The sequence below is a fragment of the Penicillium verhagenii genome, assembly GCF_028828195.1.
Source record: "Penicillium verhagenii strain IBT 33310 chromosome Unknown utg000004l_segment0_segment0, whole genome shotgun sequence".
NCBI classification, from domain to species: Eukaryota; Fungi; Ascomycota; class Eurotiomycetes; order Eurotiales; family Aspergillaceae; genus Penicillium; species Penicillium verhagenii.
In genome coordinates this window covers 985,915-1,005,025 of record NW_026643168.1, presented here as the reverse complement: position 1 = coordinate 1,005,025, position 19,111 = coordinate 985,915, and the positions used below count along the sequence as shown (strand labels likewise).

Genomic DNA, 19,111 nt, shown 5'->3' with positions numbered 1-19,111 from the left:
AAATTTGCCGATAGAAAGAATGATCAGAAGACTTGGACATTGTCCAGCGCTGGGTCATAGATATGACTGAATGACTAAAAATCCGTCTTATATTTACACAAACGACTGTAGATTTTCAGGCCATAATGGGCTAAATCAAGTAGTCGCCAAATCTGGAACCATTCACCATCAACACGGCATGTGCCCCCTCCTAGTGTGAGCCACCCGTACTGCGTGGCGATCTTGCAGTCTTTGTTCCCATCGGTGACAGTCCGTCTGATCCTCCCCGTACCGCCTGGCGTTCTTCATCAGAAATCAGAGAGCCATCTTTGTTTGGTGACATCAGCCGGAATACAAGATAGGTCCCTCCACATACCCCGGCGGTGCTGAAAACTACTGGGTACAGACTCCTGCAGCGCGACTTAGTATGTAGCCCTGATTGGTATGGATCACTTGAGATCTGGGTGGAGTTCCTTTTCAGATACCTTAGCGACATTGATTATTTCTTCCGATCGGTGATAACAGCGCAGTCTTTGCAAGCCTTGGAATTCCGAATGGTTGACGCGGTATCAGGGAGCACTCCAATGCGGACTAGTTTCAATTGCAATATTCAATTGAAGTGTTCAAAGGATGGTGAGTAGATTGAGATATTCTTGTGGTTTCTCTGAATCTCATGAGGTTGAGAGGGAACAAGGTTATATACTACGAGTCAATGACATCACGGACACTATCCTGAATCGGGGATCATCCATTTTGAATCGATCAATAGTTATCATTTGGTCCTACAGGAAGTACAGCCTTGGAATCGAATACATCAAATACAGGAAAGTTCGCATTCATGAAATCTGAGTGGTAATATATACCAGGGGTGTGGCGATCATAACGTGTTATTAAGATGCGAGATCTAGACTGCCTTTCTTGGTTAACATCCAAAAGCCTTTTTCCCGTCTAATTCTGGGTCGTGTTTTGATTTGCGACCGTGGCTTGCAGGAATGAACAGATTCCAGACTCATTACAATCTCTAATCATGTTTTCAAATTTCCACCAAAATAAATTATTTTAGCTAAGAATCTCAGATTTTACCAAGTATATCCGCGGAGCTGAATCACTTGGATATGTGCGGGCACCTACCCCATATTTTCATGGAAATGTCAAATGAATAGTTTAAATTTTACTACTATATTCAATGTTATTAAAGTTATGGAATGGCAGATTCCCCGGACCTTCACCCCGTACGATCGGAAATGTGCAGAAGTTGTTTAAGCTTTGTCCATTGCAGGGGAAAATCAGATTCCGTCTTCCAGATGTCACTCGGTCCTATTGCCGGAGTATTTCTCCGGAATCCAAACGCATTCCGCGAGCCCCTTGAGCTCAATTTAAGGTCTTGCACAAGTTTGTATAGTCAAAAGTTAAGCTTTTTTGACATTCCGGGAATAACGTCTTTGAATTCGACTCTATGTGTCCATTAAACATTGAATTGAAGCTCAAGGCAACTGGCAGCACTGAGCGCACGATATATAATTGATTCCCCTTGAGACTCTTTCCACTAGATGAGTAGAAACACTTTCTTTAAAAACATTGAAGAGAAGAATATCAATTTTTATTCTATATTATTTATTTCAGCTAACGGCTGTGCAAAAATGCGTTTCCGTCTTCTTATCATTTCTTTTTGTGCGCTAGTTACTGCGTCTTCTGGAGATGACATCGACAAATTGGGCAAACCTTCTAGTGGATCTGATGTTTCTGCTGGTAACAAGATTGGTAATGGAGATGGCGGCGGTATTGACATCGATACTGGCGGTGGTGATATTGGGAGCATCGGAGTTGGGGTTGTGACTACTGTGGCTGGTTGCAACCCGGCTATTTGTGATGCGCAGGTATGACAGGTGTCGCATAAGGATTCATATCAATACTGACATGTGGATTATTCAAGTGTCGAAAACAAGGGAATAAATCGGGCTTTTGCAGCAGTGGGGACGCGTCTCCAAGTGTCGTTGGACTGATTGTTGGACAACCTGCGAGGTCAGTCTCTCTCTTGACCGTCCTATATCTCCCCATCGGTTCACTTGAAAGCTGACATGAGATAACAGCTGTGTGTGCTCTGAATGCAGTCCGTCTGCGGTCTGTAACGGGAAATGTGTAAGTCAACTGAGCTATATAACATATATTCGAGGTTTATGACGATAACTGAGTGGTTTTTAGTGCGCCCCCGGTTCGACTTGCTCAGCTGGCTCCTGCATACCAGCATGCAGCTTGAGCTTCCAGTCACAGGAAACTTTCCCTGTAGGGGCGGACTTTCCTATTAGCGTGGCAGTGGGAGATTTCAACGGAGACGGCCACCCTGATATCGTGACGTCAGATATCTACAGTAATGTAGTGAGCGTCTTGCTAGGGACCGGATCAGGAAGCTTTCAGCCAGAAACCACTTTCCAGGTGGGGGTTTACCCAAGGGGCGTGGCAGTAGGGGAATTTACCAAGAGTGGCTACCTTGACATTGTGACTGCCAATTCCATCGACAACACAGTCAGTGTCTTATTTGGTACTGGATCGGGAAACTTTCAGACACAGCAGACACTTGCTGTGGGGTCTGGCCCGGATGGAATTGCAGTGGGCGATTTCAACCGGGATGGCCATCTCGATATCGTGACTGCCAATTCCAACGATAACACTGTGAGTATCTTGCTTGGCACCGGAACTGGTACCTTCCAGCTACAGACTACTTTTGCTGTGGGCGTCTTTCCGAGGGGTGTTGCAGTCGGAGACTTTAATAGGGATGGTCATCTTGATATCGTGACTGCGGATTATCATGGAAATACGGTCAGTCTTCTACTCGGAACAGGAACTGGAAGATTCCAGACAGCGAAAACTTTTGCAGTTGGGTCTGAGCCACTCAGTATTGCGGTAGGCCACTTAACAAAAGGCGGCGACCTTGATGTCGTGGTTACAAACTATGGTGGTAATTCAGTGAGCGTCTTACTGGGAACTGGATCCGGAAGCTTCCATACACAGACCACTTACGCGGTGGGTTCCTTACCATTCGGCGTGGCAGTTGGTGACTTCACGAACAATGGTCATCTCGATATCGTGGCTACAAATGGTGGGGATGGGACAGTGAGTGTCTTACTCGGAAGCGGAACCGGGACCTTCCAGCCGCAGACCATCTTTCCGGTGGGAAATTTGCCGCAAGGTGTTGCGGTGGGTGACTTCAATGATAACGGCTTCCTTGACATTGTGGTTACGAATTTCGATGATTTCACGGTGGGTCTCTTGCTTGGAATGTGCGGCAATTGATTAGGCTGGTGAAATCTGTTGGTCGGGCAGTGGTTTCTCATTCGGGTTTGAATATTGGTGAAGGGGAATTTGATAGTGTTGATTTTGAGAATTTTGATTGATTCAAATGTCGATTTATTTGATATTTTGATATGAATGTTCGTTTATATTAGTTTTGTTAGCATGTAACGCCCAACACTAGGTAAATCAATTCATGAGTTAACTAATTTTGTCTTACTACTTTTGGTCGCGGACGCGGCAAAAAAAGTTATAACGGCCCGAGCCGTGGATCGAACACGGGACCTCGCGCAGGAGTGCTTAGGAGTTGCTGCCCTAAGCGCGAATCATACCACTAGACCACCCGGGCTGTTCATGTCAGCAAGCCCAAGCGAGCGGCTAATAATTGTCCGTCTCAATGCGACCGTGATGCAGGCAGCACCATCTTGCCTCAAAATCAACTTGTTTTGTAATTGAAGATTTTTCTTTTTCATCACTTCTTCATGTCGGATATTATGAAAAGAAAAAAAAATAGTTTGAATGGAATGTACAGCCTTTTTTTTTTTTTCTCGACGAATCTTGCAAGTCTCTGCCCGGCGAGGTCAGAACTTTGGCCAATGAATATATAAGCAACGACAAGATGCACACAACGTTGTAAAAAAGGACCAAGCACAAATGAACCTCTTCCCGAGCATAGGGGCCCCAAAAGACCTCTCTTTTATCACTTCTTTGCTCAAATTGGTTAGAAGAAGATTCAGCATATCCAAGGTGTGGGAACCGAGTGATCGACATTGGTGGTAGTGCCGACATAGTGATTCCCCCTTTCGACACGCATAGAATCGTCTCATGAATTTGTGTCCGCCGATTGAAGGAATACTATCCACCGGCCTGGGCTGGAAATCATACTCCAGATTTTGTTGTGATGGCAACGCGTTCTTTTCCATTGGTTTGTGATTGGGGTTCAGTTGGTAAGTCATGGGTTGACTGTACGGACTCTTCCTCGCCAGAGATTTGACCGGAGGAGCGATCGAGGCCATCAAGGGACTCTCCTTCTTCTCTGCATGTATCGCAGCGAGGACTGTTGCAATTCGGGCAGGTTGTGTATAGACTGACGGCGTGAGGGCCGTCAGTGCAATGACAACAGTACCATGATAAAGATGACATGCTTTTGTAAAATGACAAGGATGCCATGGTGTTCCAAGGAGATGTTCACTGGGAGAATTGAATTCACACAAATCTTTCAGGCCAAATGAACTCAGGTTTGTTCAGTAGACGAAACGCCCCAGAACGCTATTCAAACCGGCTACTTTTGCTGGGTTTTTGTTCTCTTTCAGCTGTATACCTTGGCACGCTGCTGATGAAATTAATCGACTCGAAGAAGTAAAGTATTTTCTTCAAGTTGTGGAAGGGACTTGAAGAAACGGACTTGGCAGGAATGTGGCGGGGTAATGATCAATGCGAGAAATATTCAGCGGTGACGTGTCGGCTCATGCATGCAGATGCAGTCCCTAAAAAAAAAGTGCGTAGTCGACACAGCCCCATCGTCCTCGCTGCACAGCCTGGCCCGCATATACTCACTGTATAATACAAATGTACTATGTATGAACGTTCCATCCATGATTCTCTGCCACGGAGATGGCATGGCATGGCATGAATGAAGTGGGGTATAGAAGGGGTAAAGAGGGGAGCGTTGATACACTGAGAGGAGCATGTGACTCTCTATCATTCATGTACCAAAACCAATCATATCGCGCAATAATGAGTCTTTTACAGCGTAGCAAAATATGTTATGACTTGGTATGCTCTATTCGAAATCCTGGCTTGTTATTGGTGACCCTCAGTGGAATGCCATGAGAAATTCGTCGGAGTCCCAAACAATATCCGAATCGAAGTTCCGAAGCACGAACAGAAATGTCGTTGCGCAGGTCGGAAGGAAATGGATGCGGGGCGAGCATGCGGAAGAATATCAAGACCCTCATGAAGGTTGGCCTCGCAAAGCTTGAGCTGAGCGTCGCAAGGCGAAAGAAAATCTGATCAAAAATCGTTGAAAGTTGGCGTGTGATGGTCTAGGCTACTTTCGGTGGGAACAAATCCTGAAGTGTTTGCTCATCGCGGGCTTCCATTAGATTTTTCGTTTTGTTCCTGTAATCCGGAGAATAAATAGTCATATAGGTGAACTAGTCACCCAACAGTAGTTTCATTTCTATCGTGATACTTAATTTCTATCGTGTATATAGGCATATTTATTTACCGAAAACCTTGAGACGAGTGTCAAGAGGCTGGAAAGCCTTCTCGCCAGCCTCAGAAGTGGGAGCACCAAACACAAGCTGAGCATCCAACTTCCAAGAAGCAGGCAAGTCCCAGGTCTTAGAGACTTCGGCATCAATCAGAGGGCTGTAGTGCTGAAGGTTGGCACCGAAGCCTTCAGATTCAAGGGCAAGCCAGACTAGAAAACGTTAGGAAATACACTTTTCTTGGGGTTCGGAACTTAATCAAAACTTACCGAGATACTGAGACATGGCGTTGGACTCGAGCGCGAAGGGGTCGAACTTGTCAGCGTACAAGGCAAATTTCTCCTTAATAGAGTCGAGGGACTCGTAATCAACAAAGAAAAGAACCTAATCACATGTTAGCTTTGCGAACAAGCATGCCGGGGAGATAAATTTCATGTAGGATAATACATACAGTTCCATAAGCCTCACGGAAGGCGTTGAGCTTAGGCTTGGTGGAAGCCTCAAAAGCCTCCTGGGTAAGTGCGCCCGCAGCGACAAGGCCCTCCATCGCGCTGATAGCAATATCCCACACCTTCTTGTGCTCCTCCTTCAGGAGGAGTACGACACGAGAAGTCTGTGTGTTAAAGGAGCTGGGCACGTGGAGAACGGAATCCTGAACAATGCGCTCAATGGCATCGTCGGAGATGGGGCTTTCGGCCTTAAGTCCGTAGTAAGTGCGGCGGCTCTTCACCAACTCCAGAAGAGAGGTGGTTGCCGGGTTCTTGAATTCAACAGCAGTGGAGCCCATTGTGAAGTTGTTTGAATCGAGTCTTGGTTGATAGTTGGAGGTGGTGGAAGGAAAATGTATAGGAATTGGCAGGAATCGAGTGCCGTATCTATACCCACTCAATTAGGTGTCCTTTGTGCATTCGGTTGAATAATGGCTCATCGGCATTGTTCGTTTCGTTTAAATTCGGTTTCTAATCCAAGCCATGCCAAAGACCGGACCAATGAGGATTGTCGCTTTCTCGCAATATCCCCACCGAATCATATCATTCGGGCTTGACAGGCCAATCAACGGTCTTGGTGGGAATTTCAAGGTTGGTAAGCGGGCCGGATGTGGGATGTGGGATGTGCGAAACAAGACGCTGCCGTCCCGATCGGATATGTAAGCATGACAAACCATCCCGCATCCCACATGACTGGATAATAAATCCTACTATGCACGATACTCCTGATTCGTGTAGGTTCCGGATACTTGCAGCGGCCAGCCTGCGAAGTATCCGGACCCTGGACTAAAAGCGGATGTTGATTAAGCATTGGAATCTCCGCCAGTAAGATTCAAAGTGGAAAATAGTTCCTCATGTCGGGCGGAATTATTTGCGGGATCCATCGCTGAACCGTCTGGATAAGCGCTCAGCAGTCAGACTGCATCCGCAGATTTAGTCCGGAAAATAGCGCCCAAGGAGCTCTTGCATGGTTCTCTCGCACTTCCGACTCACACTCAGTCACCCGTGTAAGATGTGGACCCGAGATTCATAGCTGGCAAAAGAACTGCTGGAAATCGAACAGGGACTGAATATGCTGTCTGGATAATGGCTGGTCATTGGACCTTTCGAGTCTCGAAGGTTCAAATGGTGACCACGTGTTGTTGATCCTGCATTACCAACGCCAACACTGGCGGCTGCTGCTCTGCCTACTAGATTGCAGTTGATTGGTCGGATTCTGACTGTCCCTGTATTCATAATCAGTATGGCATTAGTTATGCGAAATTCTCGATATGCACTGGACATGAAATGTGGTTGGTTTTGCGTTTGGGGTATTACTCTGAGCGATCAATTTGAGTTCAAATTGGCCTGATGTTTTGACGCGGAGGAAAATATTTCCGTGGGTCACAGAATCACTGCTGAGCCTCAAAATTTCCGGCTTAGTATCGAAATTTAAACTATCCTCAGTTTGAAAACAAGAAATGTTCGTGGCTGTTTCAAATATTGATTTTCAATTAGTTGCTGCGTTGAAATTAGGCACTCGCATGGCTATCGAAACGCGTTTCTCACGTCATCCTAAATTTACTCCGAGCTCCGAGCTCCGACTCACCACTCGGCGTCGGACCTCAAAAGTCCGACTTTATTACATCCAATCTCCTTCTTTCCTCACGCCTCCATGCAAAACGCCATCTGCAAAAATGTCGGACAGGATCAGACGTAACGGCCAGCTTTCCTCATGTGAGCCATGTCGCAAATCAAAACTTCGATGCGATCACGGTCGACCTACTTGTGGCAGGTGTGCGCGTCGCCGCCTACCAGCACCACAATGTCATTATCACCCAGCTCCGATGGCAAAGCAGCCTAGGCTCCAAAGAGAAAGGGTTACACCTGCCCAGTCGCATGTTCCCAGTTCTGTTGCAACAGATTCAAGCTCACCGACGAAAGACTCTCGTGCTTACGAACCCATCAACATGAACAGGCATTTGATGTGCTTTGCTGACCCAAACACCCCACACTCGCACCCCAGTTATACATCGCTGACAAGAACTGGCGTGGCTCTTCCTCGGCCTTCTCCACTTGACGAGAAAACAATCTCCGACGGGGCAAGACTACTGAATGATATTTTGGAACTTCTGATCGAAATTGGTGAACCCCTTGAAAGGTTCTCAATTAATGACATGGAGTTATGTTTTCACGGACCTCTGCTCGAGGTAGCATGGAACTCAACGAACAATACCATACGAAGTCTGCTGGATGATCGCTCTGAATTTAACCTGAACTCAGTTTCCCAGGCGGTATTTGAGCGTACCTCTTCGCCACCTATATTTCCCCCCACTGCAGCTGCCGGTGCACTAGAGTCAATATTCTCTGTGCGGGGCCTACGCTGGGAGGTTCTTGGGTTATACTGTGCCCAGATAGGATTGTACCTTGGTGGGGAAAAGGACAAATCATTCAGCTTATATGCCCACCAAGGGTGGAAATCAGATCGCAAAACCTTAATGCAAAGAGCCTTCAAAGCTTGCATCCAGTGCGAATCGTTCTGTGACCAAGTCGGTGCCATTAACGATCTCACGCTATGGTTCACACTGCTGACCATTCTATTCGCCACATGGGCCTTTGGTGACGACTCTTACCATGCGTTACGGCTCATAGGTAATATGACATCCGTCTTTATTGCCTTGGGTTTCCATAGGGGTGTCCAGAATGATCCTTCCATACCTCTATATATGGTAGAAACTCGAAAAAGAGCGATCGCTTGGGCACACGACCTTGACAAAGTTTGTGCAGGTTTCACGTCACGGTAATATCTCATTCTTAGGCACAGACACCATATATCTACTGACAGTGTGTGCAACAGACCTGTTCGTCTTAGTCGTCACTTTTGCGCAATTGAACTGCCCCTCGATATAGAAGACTCTGTTCTCATGGGACCAACTGAAGGACTGTTGAGAGCTGTTGAGAATTTGGACGCGGATGGTTGGAGTAAAGAAAAGGCCATATTTCCAGTTTCTCGCCAGAGAGCACAGCTGATGCTGGGTGTGGTTCGTGAAGAGGCCCTGGAACTCAAACTTGGGCCTGAAGCGTCGGACCTTGAGACAAAGGCAGGGTAAGTACTAGGGCCGTGACTTTTCAATTCATTGGAACTAACTCTAGCCCTAGATTGATCTTACAAAAGTTGGAATTGACTTGGCAGGCAATTCCATCACACCTGAAATGTGATTCCGCGCCACAATATGGAGGTGAAACCAAATATTTACTTCTCCTACTAAATCTGCGGCTTGAGTACCTTTATACGGAGTTTCTTCTGTACTCTCTGCTTGCTCGTTCGAGCAAAAGTAGTCGCCAGAGGACCATGATAACTGCACACGAGATCGTCAACCTTGTCCTTTTACCAACGCGAAACAGGGATCTACTGCACAGCCATAGGGCAGACATGGAATGGACTGTAAGTGGTGACATTTCAGAAAAGCATATGAGACCTTCCAGCTCAAGACCCGCAAGCTTACAAATCTGACAGCTCGTCTTTTATGCCATGCCTTGCGCAAGCGTTCTGACTTTAGAGCTTCTGCGGCAAGACCAATCTCCCGAAGAACGACTCAATGTGAATCGAAGCGGGATTATCCAGGATATCAGTGTACTGATTTCATGCTGCGACTTTTTGACAGAATCTGGGCAGAGTAACTATCAAATTTGCAAGCAAGCCCAGTCAATATTCTCGAAAAGTCTTGATTCGATTCTCAACCGGACAGACTCTACCCAGAGAAACAGCTCGGAAGAGCTGACTGTGCGCCATGTGGATCAATCTGATCAGCATCTCCAGGAGCGAACAAGTTCCATGAGCGCCGAGTTTCCCAATATAGTTGCCCAAGATCCGGAGTGGATGGCATGGCTGGACTCATTGGGCTTGCAAGGAGATCCGTGGCTGGAGTCAATCATTCCGACCTTGGAATTCCCGATGAATGACACGGTATGAATTCAAGATCGACAAGGAGGTTACCTTGAATAGTCATTATGGCACCTGTGACTCGGGCCGCCGGGTAATTCCGCTCCGACCCACCCCGAGATCCACTCCGATACCCCGAACCCAAAAGCCTCATGCGTTCGATCCTTAAAAGCTTTCTGCCGCGCTCACCTATAATATTTCTACGGGGCTCGGACTCCCTAAATCAATCTGCTTCAACGTGTTCAATTTCTGTCAGCAAATAATACCTCATACCAGATTGATGCACTGAATTGTCGCTGTCAAATTCCTGATTGGGACTAGTGCGCCCCTTAATACTGATGCCTGTATACTTTCCCCGCTTCTGCTCAGTCCTCTTTTCTACCTGTATCCTCCGCGGCTTATAAGAATACAAATTCTGTCTCATAGGCCCTCTCGCTGCCTCTCTGTCGTTTAGCCAAATTCACACACTTACTCTCCAATTGCCGTGCGTGGATGCTCTGTTGCGTCGTCCAAAATGGGCTTGTCGCTGACCCTTATCTTTCTATGGCTTCTATTTTACGGCGCTGTAGCCTTACAAAAGCCGCTTCAAGTATACGAGCACCATTCCAGAGGCTTACCTTTAGACGACAGCTTTGACGAAAAGGTTGATTGGGTTCGTGAACATTTCAAGATTCCTGGTCTAGCCGTAGCCGTCGTTCGGGAAGAAACATATACCAAAGTAAGTCACCCTGTATTTCAAAAGTCGTCTCTCCATCGGTGCTTGATGCTCGAGATTGACGAGAAAAATCAACAGGGTTATGGCTTCTCCGATATCATCAGCTCTCAGCCGGTGACGGAGCACACTCTATTTTTCACAGGAAGCACGACCAAGGCCTTCACTGCGGCAGCTATCTCTCTCCTCGTTGACGATGAGCTCAACTTCCCATCCATTAATTGGAATACCCCGGTGCACTCTATCCTTCCGGAGGATTTCGTTCTGAGTGATCCTTGGTCTACATCGCAAATGACGATCATTGACATTTTATCCCATCGTTCTGGCTTACCGCGCCACGACTGGGTGTGGCTTTCCAACATCACACTAAAGGAAGCTGTACACTCAATGAGAGATCTCCCATTCACAGCTTCTCCCCGGACAGAATGGCAATATTGTAATCTTATGTATATGGCTGCTTCTCACCTCATCGAAACCGTAACAAACCAATCCCTGGAATCCTTCTTAATGGAAAATATCTGGTTGCCCTTGAATATGACCGAGACGTATCTTTCCGTCTCGGAAGCTCAAAAGGCACATTCCGATATTTCCCAAGGGTATTATGTCAATCTGGAGGGCGAATTCGCGTCCAGTGAGAGAACGTTTATACATACCCTTCGCGGAGCAGGCAATGTACTCTCGTCTGTGTCGGACTACGCAAAGTGGATTTCCACTTTACTAAACCAGGAGCCACCATTCTCTCAACAAAGCTATGCGAAATTGTTTGGTGGTCACTCTATCGTTTCCCCAAATGCGGTTGAGCCGTTCCAAACCCCCACGCTTTATGGACTAGGATGGATGTCAGCAGCATACCAGGGTGAGATGATGGTATTTCACGGAGGCTCCCAGATCGGGTACGGAGCATCCGTTATGCTCTTACCCCAGCGAAAGTTCGGACTTGTGCTGCTGGGAAACAACATGGATGGCGTTAGTGTGGCGGCCGATGTCCTCGCTTATCATCTAATTGACGAAGAATTGGGCGTCCCCCTAAAGGATCGATTTGACTGGGTTACAAGGTACACGAAGCGAAGACTTAGTCGCGCCTGGCGCAATTTCTTAACCTCTTCTCATTGTTCTGACCGAAGCCGCTAACTTTGCTTCGTCAAACACAGAGGCGATGCACTCATCAACCAAACCCATCTTTCCGAAAACATCCTATCAGAGCTCTACCCTACAATCCCCGATCCTCCCTTTCCAAGCCCCGTCAATTTCTCCGCTTATGAGGGATCCTACACGCACCCAGCTTACCCAGAGTTCAAAATTTCTAGTAACTGTACCGGGGACGAGCGGGTTTACAAGAGACTGAACTGGACAACGCCTGACCTCTGCGCAATACTGCCAAGACATAACGATTACTCTATAGATACGAAGTTGTACTTTTTCCACGTTTCCGGCACATTCTGGTACCAAATTGGATTGTCGTGGGACGTTCCAACTCCCAGTCGAGTGGAGTTCGAGATTGGACCCGATGGCTCTGTGACTCGGCTGGGAATCGAGATCGAACCTACAATGGCGGAGCAGAGGGAGAAAATATGGTGGAAACATGTCTATTAAATACTTCTATTAGTCGACGCGAATTCTGGCGTAAATATTCCTCAGGTATTGATATCGCGAAAAAAGTATCCAGCCGACCGCATACGTCAACATAGTACTATGAAATGCTGGCCTGATCCGTTCTGCTTTCTACAATAATGAATCAAAGTATCACTCCCAAGCTGGCTGGTATGCTTTCTATAGAAGATCAGAAACTGTGCATGTCGTTAATTGAATTATAATACCATGATGAGCTAGTGCGCGTACTATTAGGAGGAGGACTCGAGAGCACCCAAGACCACCTAAGAGCACCGGAAAGCACCGGAGAGCACCGAAGAAGAAACTGCACATATCCTTAATAAAATCACAAGCTCTTCATAAACTAGCGTATCATATTTGGAGGAGGACTCGGGAGGATCCGGAGGACTTGATAGATAAATGCACATATCCTTAATAACATGACAACCTCTTCGTAAACTAGCGTATGACGACTCGAGACGACTCGAGACGATTCAAGATTCGAGACGGCTCTGGAGACTCGAGGCGATTCACGATTCGAGACGACTGGAGTTCATTCGAGACGAAAATGCATATTTCCTTAATAAAATCACATCGGCTTCGTAAACTAGCGTATCATCAGATGTCTCGATACGATTGTTTGAGGAAAATGCGCATATCCTTAATAAAATTACAACCTCTTCGTAAACCAGCATATGATGGCTTGACATATATGACTCGAGGCGATTTGAGCCGACTCCAGAGAGAAACTGCACATATCTTTAATAAAATCATAAACTATTCCTGAACTAGCATATCATCGCTCGAGACGAGTCGAGTTGGTTCGAGACGACTCGAGAGAGAAACTGCACATATCCTTAGTAAAATCACATCGGCTTCGTAAACTAGCGTATGATGGCTCGATACGACTCGAGATGATAGAAATCTGTGCATATCCTTAATAAAATCATAGCGTCTTCCTGAAATAGTGTATTATATTTAGAGGAAGAGTCGACAGGAGTCCAGAGAGGAACTGCACATATCCTTAATAAAATCAAAATCTCTCCGTAAGTTAGCGTATGATCTTTAGAGGAGGGAAATGTGAGAGGACGTTTCGTCGGTACGAGTCAGAAACTGCACATATCCTTAATAAGATCCTTAGTACGCGGTCTTTAAAGGAGGACGCCAGAAACTGCGAATATCCTTTATAAACTAAACCTCAAAATTAGTCAACGGATCAGTTAAATAACATCCTCCACAAAACTTCTATGATGCACAAAATCCTCTGACTGGATTGAATCCATCAAATTTTCAGTTCGATGAAACGTCCTTCTCCTTAGCCTACACTCCTCCTAGGTGTATCTTGAATCTCTCGGGACATGCGGTGTCACATGACCCATCCCTGAGGGTAGTCTGAGCAGCGCATGACATAGTAGTAGCTAGTCCGGGAGAGTAAGAGATTTTCTCTCCTTTCCTTCCTCTTTCTTTTTCTCCCCATCCCGCTCTCTGGAGAAGCATACAACATAGTAGTTGATTGATCCTTCCCACCTCATTGTCTTTCGTTTCCCCAGAGCTACACTGTAGTTCTGTCAGCATCTACTTATGTGAGACTACTTGACGTCTTCTAAGTAGGCTAATTGCCTGCTGCTTCAATAATGCGGAACCAGCGCCGCCGAAACTCCATGATTGGGCAGACTTTGCCACGATATCGCACACTGTGCATATGGAAGGTTGGTGAAATACCTGTTTCTGCACCGAGGGCCTCGGTAACCCTTTCCTCCAAGAGTAGATCATGCTTACCTGCGTCTACGCGTGTGGTTTCTTCACAATCATGCATCCTGCCAGTGCTGAAGTACCGTTCGCACTGCAATCGATTTCGGAGTTTCGGGATTTAGGATTTTCAAATCTTTCGACCATCGCTCTGCGTTCATCAGATTCTACCGTATTCTATTCTGACAAATATCCCCAATCCGGGTCCTTTGAATGCATCTTGCTGACAAACTATTCTTTCCCCTTCAAGTTAAGTCCACCCAGGAATCTTCCAGCAAACACCGACGCCACACCTCTACATCCGTGTCTCTACCCAGGCAAACAGCGTTAGACTCTGGAGCGACAGGGATAGCTCGTATTGTACGCCAGAGTTCCTTGGCGATAGACAAAGTACACTTATGCCCTTGTGTCGCCGGTTCATAGATTGGGCACGATCGGAGTTTGAGTGTTTCAAACCATCCGCTTTTCGATGCTGGGCTTGTTTTGTGGAATTGTAAGCTGACATCCCACTAGCGTACACCAAGCTCCGCTTGATCGAAAGGATCGTAGCCCGAGGAACAAGCCCTTTTCGCATCAGGAAGAAGACCCGTATTTCGCGTTTTCGTTGCGATATTCATGGAAACCCGCGTTTTCGTTGACTTTGATTCGCTCGCCTCCAGCACTGCAATGATTGTCGGACCCATGGACTTCATTTAGAAGAGGCCACGTTCAGAACTTTTTGCATAGGGGTAGAGTTGCAGTTTGTGGCTTTTGGTGGCTGTGATTACTAAAATTGATCTAGATATATCTTAGCGGCCGATTGGCTGCCAATTGCCCCGCTCCAGGGTAAAAAAAGGGTCCAGGGGATTCCACGTGCAGGGAATAGTGGCGCAAATCACAGGATTTTCAATTTAGGTCAATTTATTCTCACTCTCAGTCCGCCATGCCAACTCCAAGATCAAAAAAGGTCATAGTTTTGGGATTCTGACAGCGCAACAATGCCGGGATACATAGTATATCCATCGTAGCCGTGAACACCGAAGACGAGTTTTCAAAATGACGAGCTGGAGACTATTGTACGGACTCCAGATTCCGCGGACAATTCCCTGCGGAGCCAAGAAAATAAGCATCCCGACGAAGCGTACTTGCTATAAGATTCGCCGATGGTAGCTCGACACGAGCTCGGCTTGACTATCGGCTAAAAACGAGTATAATCGTGCATGAATGCATGACACCCACCGGGGCGGGACTGCATAATTTAAAGTGGTCTCAGGTCAGCACTAATTCTGCTTATTGATGGAACGTCAAAAATAGCCAGCCTATCAGCTGCCAAACACTTTGATACGATCGAACTTGTGATGTGCTTCTCTGTAAGAAGCATTGAATGCGGCCCAATAGGAACAAAGTGATTAAAGTACGGACCCTGAAATCAGGGAGCTAACTCCACTATCTTTAGACTACAGCAAATAAAACTGATACTCATCTTCACTCAGAAAGCGAGATAAATCAGAGCTATCACGAAGGCTTCCGTATGCATGACCACTCTTTTTTATTGTGTCGCCGAATTTTCACTATATCTAACTGACTTCTTATGCTAGAAGGTGTCACATCGGGCTCTGAGACACTGCCACATGCCCGATTACAGGAAATCGAGGAGTCGTGTTCAGATTTTACGATGTCGCATTTTCTTTCCTTTTTTTATGCAAGTGAGACGTCTCTATACCGAGAATGCCGCGCAGTTCTGTCCGCATCCTTTCATTCTCCCTGCGAGCGAGTTCAAAAACATTCTTTTACTCGCCCGGAGTATTATAAAAGCTTGTGCTTTTCTCCTCTTTCACACACTCTCTTCTATGTCAAGAAAGCAACATACAGTTGAACTCCTGGACTCAGAACGAGCAACCGGTATGTGCTCATTCTAGCCAACCTCAAGTTACATTCCTCTTTCTCAGCTTTCGACTCACGTCTCTCACAGATTACACGCACCTTTTAAACCTGTCCAATCCTTCACGATGCTCAAGCAATTGATCCTACTCGCTGCCATGGGTATTTCCTTTGGTAGCCTCGCAGCTACGACCTGCTACATCCAAGCCAATAGCGGTGATTCATGTGACTCGACCACTGGCGGAGTGGTCAGCATCGGAAACAACGAGGATGTGGGGGCATGCATCGGGATCGCGGGCAAGGCCCCACGCTACTCCTTCTACTCGAACTGCCCAGACGACATCACGTGTGTTTTCTATGTGGATGCAGGCTGCAATGGCGATTACTATAGAGATCCTTCCATCACGCCGGGGTGCAATTCTATCCCAAATTTGATTGATAATGGCAAGACTATTCGTCCCCAGTCGATGTACTGCGGTAAACAGGATTCTAGCTAGGTCTGACCAAATTTCATCTCTAAACCAATTGGTCTCTTGGGCGATTTGTTTACTCCGCGCATGCGTTGTCTCTCGCCCGCCTGCCGGTGGAATTTTACTCTTTTTACTGTGAATACTTGCATTAGATAGATTTTGGAGCCTCATCGTCCTCGTGCCCATGTCTGATATTTGCCCCAGTGAACTGAGTCTCACATACCGGAGGAAGAACTGGAGCCTGTGTGGTTTGCTGAGATGTTACGTTTCGAATGCTACGAGAATCCCGGCTTTGTCATTTATGGAGATAGTAATACGAGATATTAAGATCAAACAGTAACAATACACAAAGCCACTACGTAATTTCTGATTTTGAAACTCGCAGCATACACCAGGACCTGGCATTATAGGATTAAGAGTTTCGGTGTAACCAAGACTCTTTGTCCTTCTCGGCTTCACACCCTTTCAAGAGGGTCCGTAACAAACGGTCGACTTTCAGATCTTCTTCCTTGTCCCTGTCATCGAATAAGACGGCTACAGGTCTTTATCGACTTGCTCGGCGTAGATCTCTCATGAAGGCAGGATGGCTCAGCAAGTTGCTCTTGTAGAGTGCTCAGGCATCGCTCGAGAAGGATATTTCTCGGCACAACACGCAAACTTACACCCTCTAATATTCGTGGGAGTCACCTCGGCTTTCGTTCGCAGAAGAAACCACCATCGAGGATAGGCGTGTGGAACGAAAGATAGGAGGATGGAAGAAAAGGAAACAGAAATGATAGAAAGTAAGGAGATTAACAGACTTAAGAGGGCAGATAAATCTCTCTGCTACAACAGGCAACACAGCCTGGTGAAAGGGTGGCCGTTCGGCGTTAACCAATAAGCAAAGGCCGAGGAAAATCGGTTGCATAGACTTGATAGTTAATAAAGAAAACAAAAAAAGGGATTCAAGTTCCAAGATTTCGATCTTCAACCGTTTCCATTATCAATAATGGTGCAAATCAATGGGTTATCTTTGTCGGATGCTGCACCCAGTTGATGGAGTCGACTACGTGGGACACGTAAAATGAAGTAGAATGGCTCATTCTTCTAAAAAATATGGCGCTAACCGCCCAGAGGAAGGACACTACCTAGGTCAGGTGACCTATGACTAAGCTCTACTATAACATGGGCCCCCCTCTGAAAACCGTCCGCTGCCCTCAGCGGCGTAAAGAAACCTGATCTGATGTCAAAGTAAACATTAATCGTCGCAAAAGAAAACAATTTGATCGTGAAACATAAGACATGACTTCGTTGCGATATCCATACAAAAGAAACATAATGAAGACGACTTCCGTTGTAATTTAGTGAGAAGCGTCGCACAATTTGGAGAACTGTTATCTTAACAGAGGGATTTGATGGAGGCAATAAGCGAGAGACGGATCTTCTCTAGATGAGTCTTATTGTCGTCTTCGGGAAGCTCGGCTATAAAAGCACAAAGCTCGTCATAGGCATCGAGCAAGTCATCCTGGATATGTCCCATATCCGACGGCCCGGAGCGTAAGAGCGTTTGAATACAGATAAGGCCCGTTGTCTTCTTTCTCTTGTTTGATCGCGTTGGCCATTCAATAACCTCAAGCGCATATCGGGCATCTGACACCAGCATATCCATGACTGTCCCGCAAGTGGTTGTATTCGGCGCACGAATGTCAAATGCTGGTTCCGTCAGGTCGTGAATTTTAGTCGCAACACCCCTTTTAGCGGCCAAGTCCAGAAGGTCCATCACATGTAAGAATAGAAGCGACGATACGATTTCGAGTTTCATTAAACAGGCCGGCGTTGAGACGCCTCGCGTGGATCATCCTCTTCGCGTAGAATTTGCCAGTACAATCATAGTGCTGGAGAGTTGTCGAGGGACACAGTTCCCGCACGCGTAGCTTCTAGCGTTCCCTCACTTTGTCGTTTTGAGGTTTTTGTATGCAGTTCATGCAAATTAGTAATTACCTTAGCATAGCGCGTCCACATACCCCAAGGAAGTCTCTTGAGAGCAATCACTTTCGTCTTCCGACGATAAACAAAGTCGATCAATAAATCCACCAATCAATCAATCACTTTGTCTTTTCTCTTCTTTCTTCCTTTCTCTTCTCGATCCGCTCTGTTCCTTTCGGATCGCATCTTCTCCTGATCCTATCTACTCTGACACGAGTACAAACAGCGAAAATTCATGTCAAACAGGGAGCAAATCAACTTTACTCAAATAAATTGCGCGTGCTCGGCAACCCTCTCACACAGTTTGTTACAATAACTATTTCCCTCCTCTTTTCTGCCCTTCTACGTTCTCTCTCTGACTCTCACATACTAATAATCCCGTCATTCTAGTTCCAAAACCCGCCCGGTATACTTCTCGCGAGCTTCGCCCGGTGTACAATCTTACAAAGCCTGGAAGTGCATATAGCTGGAACCGGTATCTCTGGGCATTGCTCCGGAGTTGGTAATGTCGTTGGGATTTACAATGGGCTCTGAATGGCAGATATTGAAATGGAGGTCACAGAGGGAGTCACGAGCACGGGTTACATTGGAATACATTCTTGCTGGTGTACGACGCCACAGCCATTCTCTATGCCAGGAGATTCCGGTGCTATGGTAGGCTGCAGAAAGGCGATGCCGGTGGGCAGTGAAAAGATGTGCTTTATTGGAATGATATTTGCTGGATTCGAAAGTTGACCCAAGGGAGAATCTTCGATATGCTCGTTGACTCCGTCCGAAAGAGTCTTCCAGAAGTGATTTGGCCGACGGTATCGAAGAAGCAAAAGGCCGGTTCGGGCCTCTATTATTCGCACAGACGATGCGAGTACAGGCGGCCG

The 19,111-nt window shown here is 46.5% G+C and overlaps 6 protein-coding genes across 6 annotated transcripts; 4 read left to right on the top strand and 2 right to left on the bottom strand.

The window, feature by feature from the left end:
• Positions 1-1,619: 1,619 nt before the first annotated feature.
• On the top strand, positions 1,620-3,270 carry N7466_003298 (FG-GAP repeat domain-containing protein; the record flags this gene model as incomplete). Its single annotated transcript, XM_057162695.1, has 2 exons — positions 1,620-1,856; positions 2,182-3,270. The coding sequence occupies 2 exons, from the start codon at positions 1,620-1,622 to the stop codon at positions 3,268-3,270; spliced, it is 1,326 nt and encodes a 441-aa protein (XP_057023810.1).
• Positions 3,271-5,489: 2,219 nt separating this feature from the next.
• Positions 5,490-6,267, bottom strand: N7466_003297 (uncharacterized protein; the record flags this gene model as incomplete). Its single annotated transcript, XM_057162694.1, has 3 exons — positions 5,490-5,692; positions 5,750-5,864; positions 5,932-6,267. The coding sequence occupies 3 exons, from the start codon at positions 6,265-6,267 to the stop codon at positions 5,490-5,492; spliced, it is 654 nt and encodes a 217-aa protein (XP_057023809.1).
• A 1,377-nt stretch (positions 6,268-7,644) lies between these two features.
• N7466_003296 (uncharacterized protein) lies at positions 7,645-9,920 on the top strand (the record flags this gene model as incomplete). Its single annotated transcript, XM_057162693.1, has 4 exons — positions 7,645-8,747; positions 8,772-9,053; positions 9,107-9,392; positions 9,465-9,920. The coding sequence occupies 4 exons, from the start codon at positions 7,645-7,647 to the stop codon at positions 9,918-9,920; spliced, it is 2,127 nt and encodes a 708-aa protein (XP_057023808.1).
• A 484-nt stretch (positions 9,921-10,404) lies between these two features.
• Positions 10,405-12,195, top strand: N7466_003295 (Beta-lactamase-like protein; the record flags this gene model as incomplete). Its single annotated transcript, XM_057162692.1, has 2 exons — positions 10,405-11,657; positions 11,754-12,195. 2 exons carry the CDS (start codon positions 10,405-10,407, stop codon positions 12,193-12,195), a joined length of 1,695 nt encoding a protein of 564 aa, XP_057023807.1.
• Positions 12,196-15,929: 3,734 nt separating this feature from the next.
• N7466_003294 (uncharacterized protein) lies at positions 15,930-16,298 on the top strand (the record flags this gene model as incomplete). The annotated part of the gene is made up of 1 exon (XM_057162691.1): positions 15,930-16,298. One exon carries the CDS (start codon positions 15,930-15,932, stop codon positions 16,296-16,298), a length of 369 nt encoding a protein of 122 aa, XP_057023806.1.
• A 1,351-nt stretch (positions 16,299-17,649) lies between these two features.
• On the bottom strand, positions 17,650-18,072 carry N7466_003293 (uncharacterized protein; the record flags this gene model as incomplete). Its single annotated transcript, XM_057162690.1, has 1 exon — positions 17,650-18,072. One exon carries the CDS (start codon positions 18,070-18,072, stop codon positions 17,650-17,652), a length of 423 nt encoding a protein of 140 aa, XP_057023805.1.
• Between the last annotated feature and the right edge of the window lie 1,039 nt (positions 18,073-19,111).